The 15541-nt window shown below is 41.9% G+C and overlaps 1 protein-coding gene across 1 annotated transcript in view; it reads right to left on the bottom strand.

Moving 5' to 3' along the window:
* ADCY8 (adenylate cyclase 8) overlaps window positions 1-15541 on the bottom strand; it is a 229587-nt gene that overhangs the window by 164218 nt on the left and 49828 nt on the right. Inside the window, exon 2 of the mRNA XM_055545749.1 lies at window positions 13536-13685. Coding sequence (XP_055401724.1) covers window positions 13536-13685 — 150 coding nt within the window. The remainder of the gene's footprint in view (window positions 1-13535; window positions 13686-15541) is intronic.

Here is a 15541-nt window from a genome sequence, read left to right as displayed (position 1 = left end):
CTATCTACTCACAAGATTTATGGCTGTTTGAAAGGTGGCCATTGTCCATATTTTTGCCGGGGGGGGACTGAAAAGGTGGCACTGGTCTGGAACTAAGAGCTGTGGTAACAGGGGTTCCCTAATTCTCACTCTTCACAGCATGTGGGAAGCTAGTCCCCAAGGTTTAGAAAAGAAACATAGATGTCCCAAGAGAGGATTTAACCCACCTCCAAGGCCAAGGGATAAGAAAGCCCTCTTGTGGCAGGAAGGCATTTTATAATTTCATCGACACTCAAAAATTCTTTCTAAAATTCATCAGGGGACTTCTCTGGTGGTTCAGCGGTTAGGAATTCACCTTCCAATGCAGGAGATGTGGGTTCGATCCCTAGTTGGGGAGCTAAGATGCTACATGCCAAAAAACTAAAATGTAAAACAGAAGCAATATTGTAACAGATTCAATAAAGACTTAAAAAAAAATCCACATTTTAACAAAAATAAAATTCATCAGGACTTTAGAAATTAGATACACCTTGCCCTGGAAGTCCTCTTGACTATATATTTGCAAATGATACACACCACATGTCACTCTGATATTCCATTACACACCAAAAGAGCATGCCTATTTGCCTCTATTTGACTATTCAATTCAATTTCCTTCAATAAACAGGGTCATGCCTGAAGTGTTCCTGGAGCTGAATAGACTCCAGCCCCAGAGAATGCACAGCCGGTGGGGAATGCAGGTGCAGGAACACTTCATGGCTCATTTCAGTAAGCGCCGTCAGAGAAGCAGGAACCTGGCCCTCTGGGGAACACCAGGAATGACCCAGAGGAGGGGTGGGATAGTGGGGTCTTGTGGTCCCTGTCCCTCAGTCACAGGACATTTATTTCAAATAAGTCTCTCAATAATTTCATGAAGGGAGTTGGATTACGGCCGATTTAACAGATAGGAAAACCAAGGGAGCTACAGTCTTTGCCCAAGCTTATGCAGTCAATAAGGTGCAAAACTGGAACTTAAACCAAGTCTTTCTGAGTCTCAGCATCGATTAAGTCACCTGTGAACACAGTAGGAGCCGTCCAAGAAATAAATTTTCCAGTGAAATTCTAACACCGAAAAAGTCAGAAATCACAGAGAGGCTCGTCTTTGGAGAACTCTAGGCGACATTTCCCTCGATTCTGATAAACTCCTTTCAGACCACAGTCACTTCACAATCTGTTATAATAACATGCTATCATAGATGCGGAGAAGCAATGGTATAAAAGCTACCAAATGTTGCTTCAATTAAATGGCTACAGAAACATATACCTTTTGGACAACTGCAGATAGATCCTTGTGTGGAAAAAACTTTTAGTGGTATGGGGGCGTTTTTTGGTTTTTGTTTTCCAAGAATATTTGGATGGACGTGGCAGAGCACACACATTTCCAAACTAGCATCCATGTCCTTGGATGGGAACCACTTGGGTATTTGCAAAGTAAGGACTTCAGCCTTGTAGGTGTGGTGGGCAGGGAATTTTCCATCGATTCCAAGTGGGCTGATCCAGACTTGTAGATCCTGAGACTCCAATAAGTTGAAGGGATCCTATTTAAGAAAAACATGACAAGGCCTTCCCTGGTGGCTCAACGGTCAAGAATCCATTTGCCAATGTAGGAGACACGGGTTCTATCCCCGATCCAGGAAGATCCCACATACCTCGGAGCAACTAAGCCCATGCACCACAAATACTGAGCCTGTGCTTTAAAGCCCGGGAACCACAACTACTAAAACCCTTGCACCCTAGAGCCCAAAATTCACGACAAGAGAAGTTATCACGAGAAGCGGCCACACCACAAATAGAATAGCCCCCCTCACTGCAACTAGAGAAAAGTTTGTGCAGCAACAAAGATCCAGCACAGCCAAAAGTAAAATGAATACAATTATTTTTTAGAAAAATGGCTGACATTTACCCCATACATTAAAAAAAGAAAAACATCACAAATTGTAACTGCAAACTTCAGAGGACCCCTTGGAGGGCCTTAGAATGGCCTTATAAGTGAGGAGCCCTAAAGCTTAAATTTATCATTGTCACCAAAAGTCTGCTTCTGAGCAGGCAAACCATCTTTCTTTATTATAAGTGTTGGAAGATGCCAACACTTTGGAGCCTGCGGCTGTGTGTGAACAAATAAAACACAGTATCGCCTAGCTCAAGTATTAATATGCAGCTGTTTCCATAGATACCTGATTAAAACTATGCCACACATGTATTTTAGAAGCTTATTTGAATAGTGTCTCTGATGTAGTTAATTCTTAGTTTCTAATTCAATTGTTATGATTATGGTACCTTTTTTAGATTATTACAGATGTTTTATAACACTCATCCACTGAAATTTTAAAAACATTCAATTTGTGTTGTATCTTGATAGAGAGAGGAGCTTTTCATGTTTATTCAAGAACATGAGTGCATGCTCAGTTGTGTCCAACTCTTTGTTACCCTATGGACTGTTGCCCACCAGAATCCTCTGTCCATGGGATTCTCCAGGCAAGAATAACTGGAGTAGGTTGCCAAGCTCTCCACCAGGGGCTCTTCCCAACCCAGGGATCAAACCCGTGTCTCCTAAGTCTCCTGCATTGGCAGGTGGATTTTTTTACCCCAAGCCACCAGGGAAGCCTTTTATTCAAGAACATCATACTTTAATAGCAACTGGGACAGAAAGCTTCGGAGGTTGAAAGATGGATTAAAATTCAAATAAGGAGCCCCTGCCCCTTCCTGGCATCATTATCAGGAGCTTGTATATCCTCTTCAATGACATTTTAAAAAATAATAAAAAAGAATAACTCACGTCCGCAGTGTGTGTATAGTTAAAAATTACTTTCACATGTACTTGCCCACTGAACGGTCAGAAGAATCCTGAAGGCAGAAGTTAGTAAAATGATTTTACCAGTGAGGAAACTGAGGCTAAGAGAATTTGTTCAAGGCTAGCTTATCTATTAATGCAGGGCATCAAGTCACATATCCTCTTTCTGCTGTATCCCAAAAAACCATGACTGTCAAGGCCAGGGCTCCAAAAAAGGAACCAAATCAAAGGTTGGAGGGCGTGACATGACAGAGGCCATAGGGCTGGTGGTCCTTGCGCGTCCACACCCCACAAACATGAAACTGCCTAGGTCAGATGTGGGCACACGGTCTCTATACCAGTCTTTGGACCCCATAAAACCAACTGGCTAAAGAGTTCAATCATTGCTTTTCACTTTGATATTTAATTCTGAGCTCATGTCAATTTTCTGCTCCCGAGAAGAGCAATTATCAAACATTTCTCATTTACATTTGAAAAGCATGAAATTTCATAACCATCAGGGCTCGCCTGAAAAATACATGCAATACTCATTCATTCACTAGTTCTCCCTTTTATTATTTCAATAGAAAAATACAGGCAGGCACTCCCTACAACATAAGGTGTAATTCAATTGTCTTTAGTTTTCTTAACTTCTCACACTCCAAACATCTCAATCAGTTTCTCCCTATACTTATTTAAAATCAATTCAGTCTCTAGTAGACTGGGGACTTTATTTTCTGTGGAATGGATTAGTTCAATGAATAAAGCACATGCCTAAGAAAGAGTAGCAATTATATCAACAACCTTACTATGAACAATAGATCTTACTGGGCACTTATGAAGTGTCAAGCTCTGTACATGAATCATTTCATTTGATCCTCACAACTCACGAAGTAGAAACATTTCTTCCTGCCATTACACAGATGTGAAAATTGAGGCACAGAAATGTTACGTAGTTGTCCCAAGGGCACAGAGCTAGTAAGTGGCAATGCCTGGATGTGAACCTGGGCATGTGGATGTAACTGGGTTTATCCTTTTCATGAATGCAGTGGATCACCTGGGCTGACTCTCATGTCACAATCTTTTTCATACTTTGTATGATCTATTGTGGAGTATCATCCACTACCCATTCACGCATCTGACAAGCTGTTATTTAGCAAACATGCAGTATGGAATGCGTTAGAGGCGGGCAGTGCGCTCTGCACTGGGCAGAGCGGTGGATAAGCTTCACTTCTGCCTCCTCCATGCATGCAGTCTAGTTGACAGAGAGACTGAAAATGACTGCAATAAAATATTAATGACATTATGATAAAAGTCAGCACAGGGCACCACCTGTCACCTGCCTGTTCCAAAGCAGTATCAGGATAGCAGATGTGAAAAATGAAATGCTCTGAGCTGTTGGAGAGGTGTAAAGATGAAGTATTTACATCCTGGTGATTAACAGACAAACGATGAGGCTCCAGTTTTGTGAGCTAAACCACAAACTCTTCTGGACAATGGGGATGAAGAAAGAAGAGTTGATGGAGTGTAGGCTTCAACAGGAACACCCCCTGTGGGATGTGAAAACCTCTGCAGAATCTAGCTCCCAACTGACTAGAGGGGAAGGGAAATTATTCTTTGATATTTGTCAACAATATGCTCCTATTTGGGGAGGGGCCTCATGGGAAATGCTCCTTAATTTAATCATGATTTTATTCATTTGATACAATGTTACTTACTGAATGTCTAATATCAAGTAAGACATTAAGGGAGGAAGGGAATGAAATATGAGTTTTCCTGGATCAAGAAGCGTGTAATCCAGTATCAAGATGCAAGATATGTCATAAAAGACAAGATGTAAAGTGCCAAACTTACCAAATTCCAGTGTATTCTGAAAAATTGTATCTAAAGATTTTACTTTTATTTCCGGCACCTAAAGGAGATTGGTCTACATTTCATAATGTACTAACTTGATTACTATTGTTAATACATTTGTTACCATTATGAAAATTCTGCAGAGGGTTCTGAAAAAATGTGGCGGATTCATTTTGATACGTGGCAAAACTAATACAATTATGTAAAGTTTAAAAATAAAATAAAATTAAAAAAAATTTTTTAAAAAAGTGATCAAAATGAAAGTGGAATTTTGATTGGATTTTGATAACCGAAGTCCTAAACAGTGAAAGGAAATCAGCCAAGTGTACCAAATAGCCCCTGCATCAAGCTGTGCCTGAAGCCTAATGCTGGTTTGGGAGGAGTGCACACCTTGTAAAATAATCTTTTGCAGTTGTTATTGGTTTCTTGCAGTCAGTGGGCAGATTGGTACAAAGTTGGGGCTTTTGGAATAGTTAAGAGGAGAAAGGAGAGCATAAAAACCCCATGGGAGAAAAGCAAAGGGAACTGCCCCCAAACCCTACACTACTCTTGGTCCTCCCGGAGTCCATCATGGGCACCAGGAGCTCTCATTGAGGTTTCATTGGAAACTTCCACTAGACACTTCTTTGAGCAGAATCACTATTTCTTTTCCCTACTTAATTCATTTGATTTCCCCAAGTCTCTCTCTTTATTCCTATTGATTACACCGTAGTCTTGGTGAGACATTGGTGCACCTACCCCTAGATATTCAGTAACATAAGGCAATGCATTCTCCTTACTGACAAGGCCAAAATTAGTTGGAGAATCTCTAGTGAGGAAGAGAGGGCAAGAGAGCAAGGGCGGGACCTAGACTGATGCTGGGCGGAGATGGGGAGGATTGAATGTGTTAGCTCTTAGCGTCACTATTGCACAAAAGTGCATTACGGTTGAATGGATGGGTGGAGGAGACAGACAGGGAACAGGGAAGTGCTGGATGAGCCAGGTTGATGAATACAGACTTTTTCCTGACCATAATGGAAAGTGAGTGAAGGGTTTTAAGCATGGGAATGATACCTTTAGGTTGTTCCTGTGTGAGGCTTCCTCTGGAAGAGTCACCACACTGCTATGGTCCTCTACAGTTTTCTGGTGGTATAGCATCTGGTCATGTGCATAGGATTTGTGTCTAGACAGACGGGGGTTCAAATCCCAGCTCAACCACTTATGAATACTATGAACTTCTCCAAGCCTTTGTCTACTGGAGATCATTTCAGCACCTACTTCATTGGCAGGTAGCGAGTGTTTGGCACAGTGTCTGGATGATACACTGATTATGAATAGAGGTAGCATGTCCAGGAGACTTCGCTAAATGCATCGTATAATAGTTGGTATATGTGCTCTGGAGTAAGACTGTCTAGGTTGTAATAACAGCTCTGCAACGTATTAGGTATGGGGTGTGTGTGTGTGTGTGTGTGTTTGCAGTCACTCAGTCGTGCTCAACTCTTTGGAACCCCATGGGGGACAAACCCCTGGGGGACTGTAGCCCCCCAGGCTCCTCTGTCCATAGATTCTCTAGGCAAGAATACTGGAGTGAGTTGTCATTCCCTTCTCCAGGGGATCTTCCCAACCTGGGGACTGAACCCAGGTCTCCTGCACTGCAGGCAGATTCTTTACCATCAAAGCCACCAGGGAAGCCCAAGAATACTGGAGTGGGTAGCCTATCCCTTCTCCAGGGGAACTTCCCAACCAGGGTCTCCTGCATTGCAGGCAGATTCTTTACCACCTGAGCTACCCAGGAAGGCCTATCCTGTTGCTGCAGCTGCTGCATTGCTTCAGTCGTGTCCTACCCTGTGCGACCCTATGGACAGCAGCCCACCAGGCTCCTCTGTCCACGGGATTCTCTAGGCAAGAATACTGGAGTGAGTTGCCATTTCCTTCTCCAAGGCCCATCCTAATGCAGTGTAAATTCATCTTTGATCACATTTGCAAAGACCCTCCTCCCAAATAAAGAGGTCTTGTCTAGTTCACCTCCCATGTCTGCCTCATCAGTTATGATGTATCTTTACCTAGAGGGAGTAGCATGCTTTTCCAAATTTGTTTATGTCAGATGTATTTGCAATTGCTAAAACTGTAATTAAATATAGCACAAACAACAGAATATGAATATAAAAAGAAAGCCAGCTTTTGTTTCTGTGAAAAGTTGAATGCTTCAGAATTCCTCAGTGCTCTTCTTAAAAATGCTTTTGAATTAGGTGTGGGTATGAAATTTGCAAAAGACTGGAAATAAAGAAAATTTGAGAATGGTTCTGTCCTCAAGATTGCTCTAAAAGTATTTTTTAGCTATTTACCCTCTTTTATTGTCAATACATTTTGAGTGCAGTTTGTATAAAATAGAGGGTATAGAATTCCTGTCAGTGGACATATACTCACATCCAGATGAAATAAACTATTTTAGGCATGGATCTTTTTTTTTCTAAAAAAAAATATATATATATATATATTTTTTTTTTTCTTTTCCCCTCATCTAGTCTACTACTATTTTTGAAAAGTGCCTTTAACTATAACCAGGCTACAAAATCCTACCTTCCTTCCAGCATTGTACAATTAGGTTGTGTGAGGTTTCCAATTCCAATTTTCTGTAGCCAAAATTCCCCCAACAGTTTTATGAGCTAAAAGGGCCCCACAGGGCTGTTGCGGTCTGCTCTTCAGCCTCTCACAGCTAGATCAGAGGCGTTGAGGTCAAGGATGGTGAGGGATTTCTTCTATGTGAACTGTCTCTGGAAATGTTAATTGTATGCAAATGAGTGCAGGATTATGGCCTCTCTTTGAATCAGGGGAAGTATTTAAAATCTGTACCCACTCAGGGATGACAGATAGAAGAACACAAACAACAAGAAGAAACACTGTAGTACTATAATCGCAGTGTGCTCTGCTCAAATAGGTCCAGGTGGTCCCATAGGTTCAAGGACCAACTATGGTGCCCAACTGCCATCTCTATTACTTGATTTCTTCTCAGCAACCTTGAGATAACAGGGATTATCATTTTTGACAGATAAAGGATCCAATATTCAGAGAGTTTAAGTGGTGTCCCCAAGGTCACCCAGGCACAGAGTTGGAAAATGTGAAAGTGAAGTCACTCAGTGGTGTCTGATTCCTTGTGACCCCATAGACTGTAGCCTACCAGGCTCCCCCATCCATGAGATTTTCCAGGCAAGAGCACTGGAGTTGGAATTAGCAATCAAATCTAGGTTTGTCCTTCTTCAAAGCGTTTCCTCGTTTTGCTGTGCCAGAAGATGCAAGCCATGTGCTAGGAAGATGGCAAAGAACTAGGCAATCAGGCGGTTGCCAGAGGGGCAAGGGGTAAACACAAGACCCTTGAGTGACGTCAGCTGTTACAGGAGGATCAACAGTCAGGAACACTGCGCTTCTGCTCACTGCGCCAGACCTTACTGACAGAGGCAATCACAGTGCTGGCCCCAATACTGGGCAGAGTAGCAAGAACTCATGTTAAATAAAAATACCTAAGTGCCAAGGAGAAAGTGGTTCATGACTGCAAGCAGTAAAGGAGGCTTTCTAAAGGGAAGACATCTCAGCATCGGTTTGAGGCGTTGGTGAGACTTTCACAAAAATAGTCCTAACATTTGTAGAGTTCTTTACAGTTGAAATAGCGCTTTTTCAGGCATTATGTTATTTGTCTCTGGGAAAACACCCTGTGGGTTAGAGTAGGCATTATCATTTCCGATTGAGAGATGAGGAAATTCATGCACATGGTATTCTGCAGGCAAGAATACTGGAATGGGTTGCCACGTCCTCCTCTGGGAGATCTTCCTGACTCAGGGATCGAACCTGCATCTCTTATGTCTCTTTCAGGCGGGTTGTTTAACACTAGCACCACCTGCGAAGCGCAGGATAGCACATGGGTGGTCTTAATGTAAGAGCTGGGGAAGAGCATAAAGGGTTTTTCTGGAGCATAATAAGAGTCATCTAACTGGAGAAAAAAACAAACAAACACACATTCTGAGAGTCCAGGTCCATTTTGATTCTTCTCTGAATGAATGAAAGAATGTCAAGGCTATGCCTTACTAGTTAGCAGTTCTCTACAGCTTCAAAAATACTCTCCTAGATCCCATTGGGCACCAACATGCACCCAAACAACCAACTCAAAACTTAATAAGAAACCCAAATTTCTCACCCAATCTATTATCCAAACCATTCACTTATACCAATATTATCTAACAAAGATGTTTCAGTTAAACAGAACTGTTTTAATACAGCTAAAACATCTGCGTTTTATAATAACCTCCCTGCTGTTGCAACATATGGCAGCATCGGACTACTTTATTCCAGGGCCCTCAGAGCTTCTGAGACACTTTAAAATGCCGTATCATCATAAGTAGGTTTTGGCAACTCTCAAAGCTGAAAGAAAAACAATTAGTTCATTTTAATATTTAAAATAAACATGGGCCATTTGGATCATTTGGGAAGAGGGGGGGGGGATTACAAAAATTACAATAATTAGAATCTGACTCCCTAAAGAGAGATTTCCTAAAATGTGGCTTCGAGATGGAAAATTCTACAGCAGGTCCAAACAAGACATGTTCTCAGCCTGTCCCAGTCTCTTCTGAATTGGAAAAGAGTCCTCCTCCTACCTGACCACCTGATGCGAGGAGCCGACTCATTGGAAAAGACCCCTGATGCTGGGAAAGATTGATGGCAGGAGGAGAAGGGAGTGGCCCAGGATGAGATTGTTGGATAGAATCACAGACTCAATAGGCATGAATTTGAGCAAACTCCAGGAGATAGTGGAGGACAGAGGAGGCTGATGTCCTGTGGTCCTTGGAGTCTCAAAGAGTCGGACAGGATTTAGTGATTGAATAACAACAAAAACCTCTTCCTACAAAGTTTTTAATGGGGGTCACAATGAGCACCATCCCTTTACTTATATACAGCAGAATTATGACAACATGACTCTTGTGTAGGTAGAAGTGAAGCCAGGAGCTGAAGTGAGAGTTCAGGATAACTCAGTGAAATAAACGTGAATCAGAAGATCTTATATTCCAGTCATTGTGCGGGATAAATACCAGAGAATCAGATGAATGAGGACAGCTATCTTTAATGGGTCCTTACTGGCCACGGAAAGAAAGAAATGGAGACTTGTAAATGTTACAGTGTGTGGCAGATTCTATGAGAGAGTTGACTTTAAGACGTATTAGAAGCATAAGGAGAGCATTTCACCTAACCTGGGAAGGTAAAAGCAAGCTTCACGGAAGGAGGGATGCTGGAATAGAATATTCAGGGTAGAGACATTACACTGAAATTAACGAGAGGAAGGTGAGCTTGCTGGGCTGAAAGAAACAAATGGTGTAGAGTAGGGAAACAGCTGTTCAGGGAGCTGATGGCCATTTGGTTTCAGGTGTGAGGCGAGGAGGTGGAGAAGAATCCAAGGAGAGAGGAAAAGGGTTAGATACTGGAGGAACTGTCGGGCGGTCTGGTTGGGCCACGCATGGCGGTCTGAATTTCATCTTGGAGGGAATGCTACCACTGAAGGGTTTTCCTGCAGAGAAGGGGGACGTCAATGTCATTATCATTACAGCATTCTCTGTAATAGGCCTTGAGTGTGTCCTCTGCCTTGGACTGAGAACTGTTCCTCCTTCATCTCACCATAGCCCTGGAGAAAGGTAGAATCATTATGACCATCTTGAACCAGTGAAATTGCTCAGTCATGCCCGACTCTTTGTGATCCCTTGGACTGTTGTAGCTTACCAGGCTCGTCCATCCATGGAATTTTCATCTTACATGGAATGACCATCTTACACCCACAAAAATCAAGGTCTTTAGAGGAGGGGGGTTTGTCTGATTTCTCACAGTCAGGAAACACAGGAAGTAGGACTGGAATCCGGATCTTGCAGACATTGATGACCGTGCTTTTGATCCCTACATTGTACTGGTGCTGAACTACACCAGGCTTTGGGGATGGATAAACAGTTTAGAGAAAGAGAAGCTAGAGCCCGAGAAACCAGACAGGTTAAGGGATGCTTAGTATGCTCTGTGCTTGTTACAGTTGATGACAAAAATTGTTAAAAAAAAAAAAGACAAAGTCCTGTCACCCAGAAAACAGAGCCAATATGAGCTCAACTTCTTGAAGCCAATCATCTAAAATAAAAATGTCAACATTTGGGCCCATTCAGTAGTTCCTTCCTGGAATTCTGCCAGCTACTATGGAAAGGAACAGGGGTGCTGTAAAGCTGAGAACCAACATCAAGGAAGTTTGTTAAAAACCTAGTTTAGAAAAAATAAAATAAAATAAAAACCTAGTTTAGAAGAGACCTTGAGCAAAGAGTTTTAGCATTTGCTGGTTTCTCCTGCCTGCTTGCTCTTGACCTTAACAACAGTGCCTGCAACCTCAGGTTATCCAAGGAAAAGGCCTGATTTTCAGGACTCTGAGTCTCAAGGCTCAGAGCTCTTTCAAGTTCACCAACATAGGAAGAAAGTAAGGAAACATTTCAAATTCTGGGCCATCTCATTTGAAAGCCTTGCCTTCTCTGCCCATCTACCATTGAGGAAGTTCTCAGGGATAAAGGAAACCTGAGTGAGAGATCAATATCAGTGGAAAGAAACTTTAGCATTGAATGATTCAGAGCCAGTTAGCTTAGACACTACCATGCTGAGGGCAGGGGGTGGGGTGGGGTGAGGGGTGGAAGAGGGTGGAGTGGAGGGTTGGCGGGGGAAGGGGATGGTCAATATACCAGAAATACTTTATCAGAATTGTATACACAGGACTATAACAAACTCGGATCATATTTTATTCAATCCTCAGAACAAAGAACCTTCCACCAAAAGAGCCTCTTCTCAAGCCTCATTATAAAATAATGAAGCTGACTTACAGTTTTCTATTGTTTCATATGTGTCCTCTTAGTGGAAGCAAACACAATGCTGAGGAAAAGATACTGTACCAAATAAGGATGAGGAACCTAAGACCGAGAGTTAAGCGGTTAAGGTGGCCAACTAGGAGGTGATATGGCAGAGGTATGAATTCTACGGGGCTCTCATGGTCCCTTAGACGGTAAAGAATCTGCCTGCAATGCAAGGGACCTGAGTTCCATCCCTGGATCAGGAAGATCCCCTAGAGAAGGGAATGGCTACCCACCCCAGTATTCTAGTGAACTTTTCACTGCATTTGATTTGTCACTTCTTCTCACCTTTGGGTATTATTTTCTTCCTCCTATTATCAACTTAAGAAAAAATAAAGATTAGAGAGGATGGAGGAAGGTCTGTGCATCATGTCAAATTTTTACGTCACAGCAACTCCAAGAAAATGAACTTGAAGAATGGGAAAAGAAGAAAAGTCTTATGAGTACGATAAAGCAATCATTTTCAGTGTCTCCAATATTTCATAAACATTAAATAAAAGACTGAGTTTCCCAGACAACTTCTCCACAATTGCAGTTCTGGCTGTGATAGTGCATCAAGAACAGTTGATAAATTATTAATCTGCAGCACTGTCTGAATTGGCATAGATCCCATGGAAAGAGTGATGTGCCAGTCTAGCAACTGCTCTGTTTTACAGAGCAACATAATGTATATGTGTATATAACCTGGGAGATATCGTGTTTATTGCACAAAGTGATTTCTTTCTTAAAGCTATTTTTCAAAATTATTTTACAGTGATGCTCAGGGCAACTACAATAAATCTGTTATGAGGTTCCATAGGTGTTTTAGACATCAACTTAGAATTGTCCCAATTCTAAATCCTATGAAATCCATGTAGGAGCTGGAAATTCAATAATTTTTTCTGTGCCCCTGGCAATAACATACAGCACTGGGAGTTGCATTTTGTCAAGTTGCACCTTATCTGTCCACCTCATCCATTATCAAACAGACCCAGCTTTGCTCACTTCAAAGATCCATGTTTTACTGATGATTCGATGAGATTAAGATAAAAAAATGTTCCATTTTTGAAGCTATTTTCTTTATAATTTCCCAAACCATTATTGCACAAAGTTTAAAATAACAAGCATGTATCCACAGATGTACCTTTTTGAAAAAAAGCCTTGTATGGTAGAACTAATATATCTATTGAGCCTAGGATTCCCAAGAGTATATAAACAGTTTGAGTATAAAATATGTTCATTCTATAACCAACTTTAATATATTCCTGTTATTTCTTTTTGAACATTACTTTCAGAGGCAGAGATATGCATTAATTTTTATATATGAATAATTTAAACAGGAGAAAATCTTTATTTTTTGAAAGCTAATTTTATCTTTGAGAAACATATCATTTGAGGTCAAAGCTATTTTTTAAATCCTTATAACACCCACCTAAATAGGATGTCCAAGAAATCCCTTTCTTTTAACCTCTTCCAGCTAAAACTCATGGTCTCCACTTTGAACCAAGCTGCTTTTCCTATCGCATCCCCTATCTGAGGACTGGTATCATGTTCCATAAAATTTATTGTGTTCAGTGATCTCTTCTGAAAATCAGGATGAGGTATTAGGAACTACACATGTAAAAGATTTTTCTCTGAGCTTCCTATAATTTGAATTGCTATGTAGTAAAAATTTTATTTGAAATAACAATTTACACTTTGAGAAAATAAGAATTAAAGATGAGAATACAGATGGTTTTCAGAAACCATGGCCTTTTCCACAAACACAGATGTCAGTGAAAAGCGTCAGGAAATCACTTTATATTTAGACTCATTTTATTTCTTATGGGGAACAACTGAGTGTGGAAACTAAGATCAATTCATTTTGACCTGAGAGTCTAACATAACTATTTCAGCGTCTGTAATCCCATGACACAGACTTTGAGACAACACTTGCTAGGCGGGATGTGTTTGGGGAGACAAAATCTCTATGGAATTCAGAGACTGGCTAAGTGATCACCAAGACACAGGGTCTTTTCAGTCGGTACCTGTCTTTGGTTTTCCGTCTCCAGCCGCAGCCTGGCGTCCACACACCTCCGTGTCTCCAGGAAGGCTTGGCGCTGGGCGCGGTCTGACAGGTAACTGATGAAGATCCCAGCTGTGTTCATACACATGAACAGCACTGCCTGCGCCACAGCCTGCAACAGAGTCACAAACATAGCTTGGTCAAGTGGTTAAAAGAAGAGCTTTGCAGGCAACGAGAATGACTAAATAAAAACTTCCAAGGTAGGGCTTCCCTGGTGGCTCAGTGATAAAGAAACCACCTGCCAACACAGGAGACATGGGTTCGATCCCTGGGTTGGGAATATCCCACACGCCCCGGGGCAACTAAGCCTGTGGGCCACAACTATTGAGCCTGTGCTCTAGAGCTGGGGAGCCGCAGCTACTGAAGCCTGCATGCCTAGAGGCTGTGCTCTGCACTCTGCACTCATTGCTACCGCAATGAGAAACCGGCAGACTGCAATGACGAGTAGCCCCAGCTCGCGGCATCTATAAAAACACCCAGGCAGCAACGAAGACCCACGACAGCCCAAAATAAATAAATATATATTTTAAAAAATTTCCAATGTAGATCTTAAGGTAATAATCCAAATGTTTAGTAGCAGTTGAATAGAACTTTGCCCCTCATTCAGTTCTCAGGTCAACTTATTCCTACAGCCCTTCTTCAACCACTCAATCCAGTTTAAAGCTTCTCCCTCCCTAAATCCCGGAGAAGGCAATGGCACCCCACTCCAGTACTCTTGCCTGGAAAATCCCATGGACAGAGGAGACTGGAAGGCTGCAGTCCATGGGGTCGCTAGGAGTTGGACACGACTGAGCGACTTCACTTTCACTTTTCACTTTCATGCACTGGAGAAGGAAATGGCAACCCACTCCAGTATTCTTGCCTGGAGAATCCCAGGGACAGAGGAGCCTGGTGGGCTGCTGTCTATGGGGTCGCACAGAGTCGGACACGACTGAAGCCACTTAGCAGCAGCAGCAGCAACAGCTCCCTAAATCCAGATTTGAACTCAAATTTGAAACCTCAAGGAAAGCTTCCTTCCTCATGCTATCTCACTTATCCCTTCACTAGCTGAAATTTTTAATTTTTTAAAGGGTTGGGGAAGCAGGTGAAAAGACAAGAAAGATTAGTAAGAAACAGGAAACATGTTAGTTGAAAGGTACTATTGTATTTAACTTTGGTACCCAGGTTTTCTTGGGGGAGCATCCAAGGCCTGATGTTCCTAACTCAAGAGAAAATATCACATTTGTCTACTGCTTTCTATTTCCATTGCCATTACCCATCTCCCAGGTGCCAAAGTCTCTTTAACTCTTAAGTTAAATTTTGTATTTTCACATTTGAAATTGAAAGTGTTAGTTGCTCAGTCGTGCCTGACTCTTTGTGATCCCATGGACCATAGTCCGCATGCTCTGTCCACGGAATTCTCCAGGCTGGAATCCTGGAGTGGGTTGCCATTTCCTTCTCCAGGGAAATTTGCAGACCCAAGGATTGAACCCGGGTTTCCTGGATTACAGGCAGACTCTACCATCTGAGCCACTTAGGAAGCACATCTGCCCCGTCCCAAACTTCTCTCTGGTGAAGAAAAGCAGGAGATTCTGGAAAGGAGTCAATAGATGGAAGAAAAAAAAAAAAAACAGCATAGTAAAGCTGTCTTGATTTTTATGGCTTTAGCTTGAGGGCAGATAACATAAGGTATAGTTTGAAGGTGAAAAATTGCAATGGGAAACCCAGTTGGTCTGAAGAAGCAAAGAATAAGGTTCAGTACTTATGGCTGATTCACGCTGATGAGTGGCAGAAACCAACACAATATTATAAAGCCATTATCCTACAATTAAAAATCAATGAATAAAAAATAGTAAGGTTCAGAACAACTGTAGTTGCTGAAAAGTGATGGGAAAAGCCCCCAAAGAAGAGAACCAGTGAGGAAGAACATTAAATTCCTATATAAACTCTTCTCTGACCCACATATGCACAGGGCAAACAGCAAATGAT

Source organism: Bubalus kerabau, chromosome 14 (genome assembly GCF_029407905.1).
Source record: "Bubalus kerabau isolate K-KA32 ecotype Philippines breed swamp buffalo chromosome 14, PCC_UOA_SB_1v2, whole genome shotgun sequence".
Classification (NCBI taxonomy): domain Eukaryota; kingdom Metazoa; phylum Chordata; class Mammalia; order Artiodactyla; family Bovidae; genus Bubalus; species Bubalus kerabau.
This window is presented reverse-complemented; position numbering and strand designations above follow the sequence as displayed.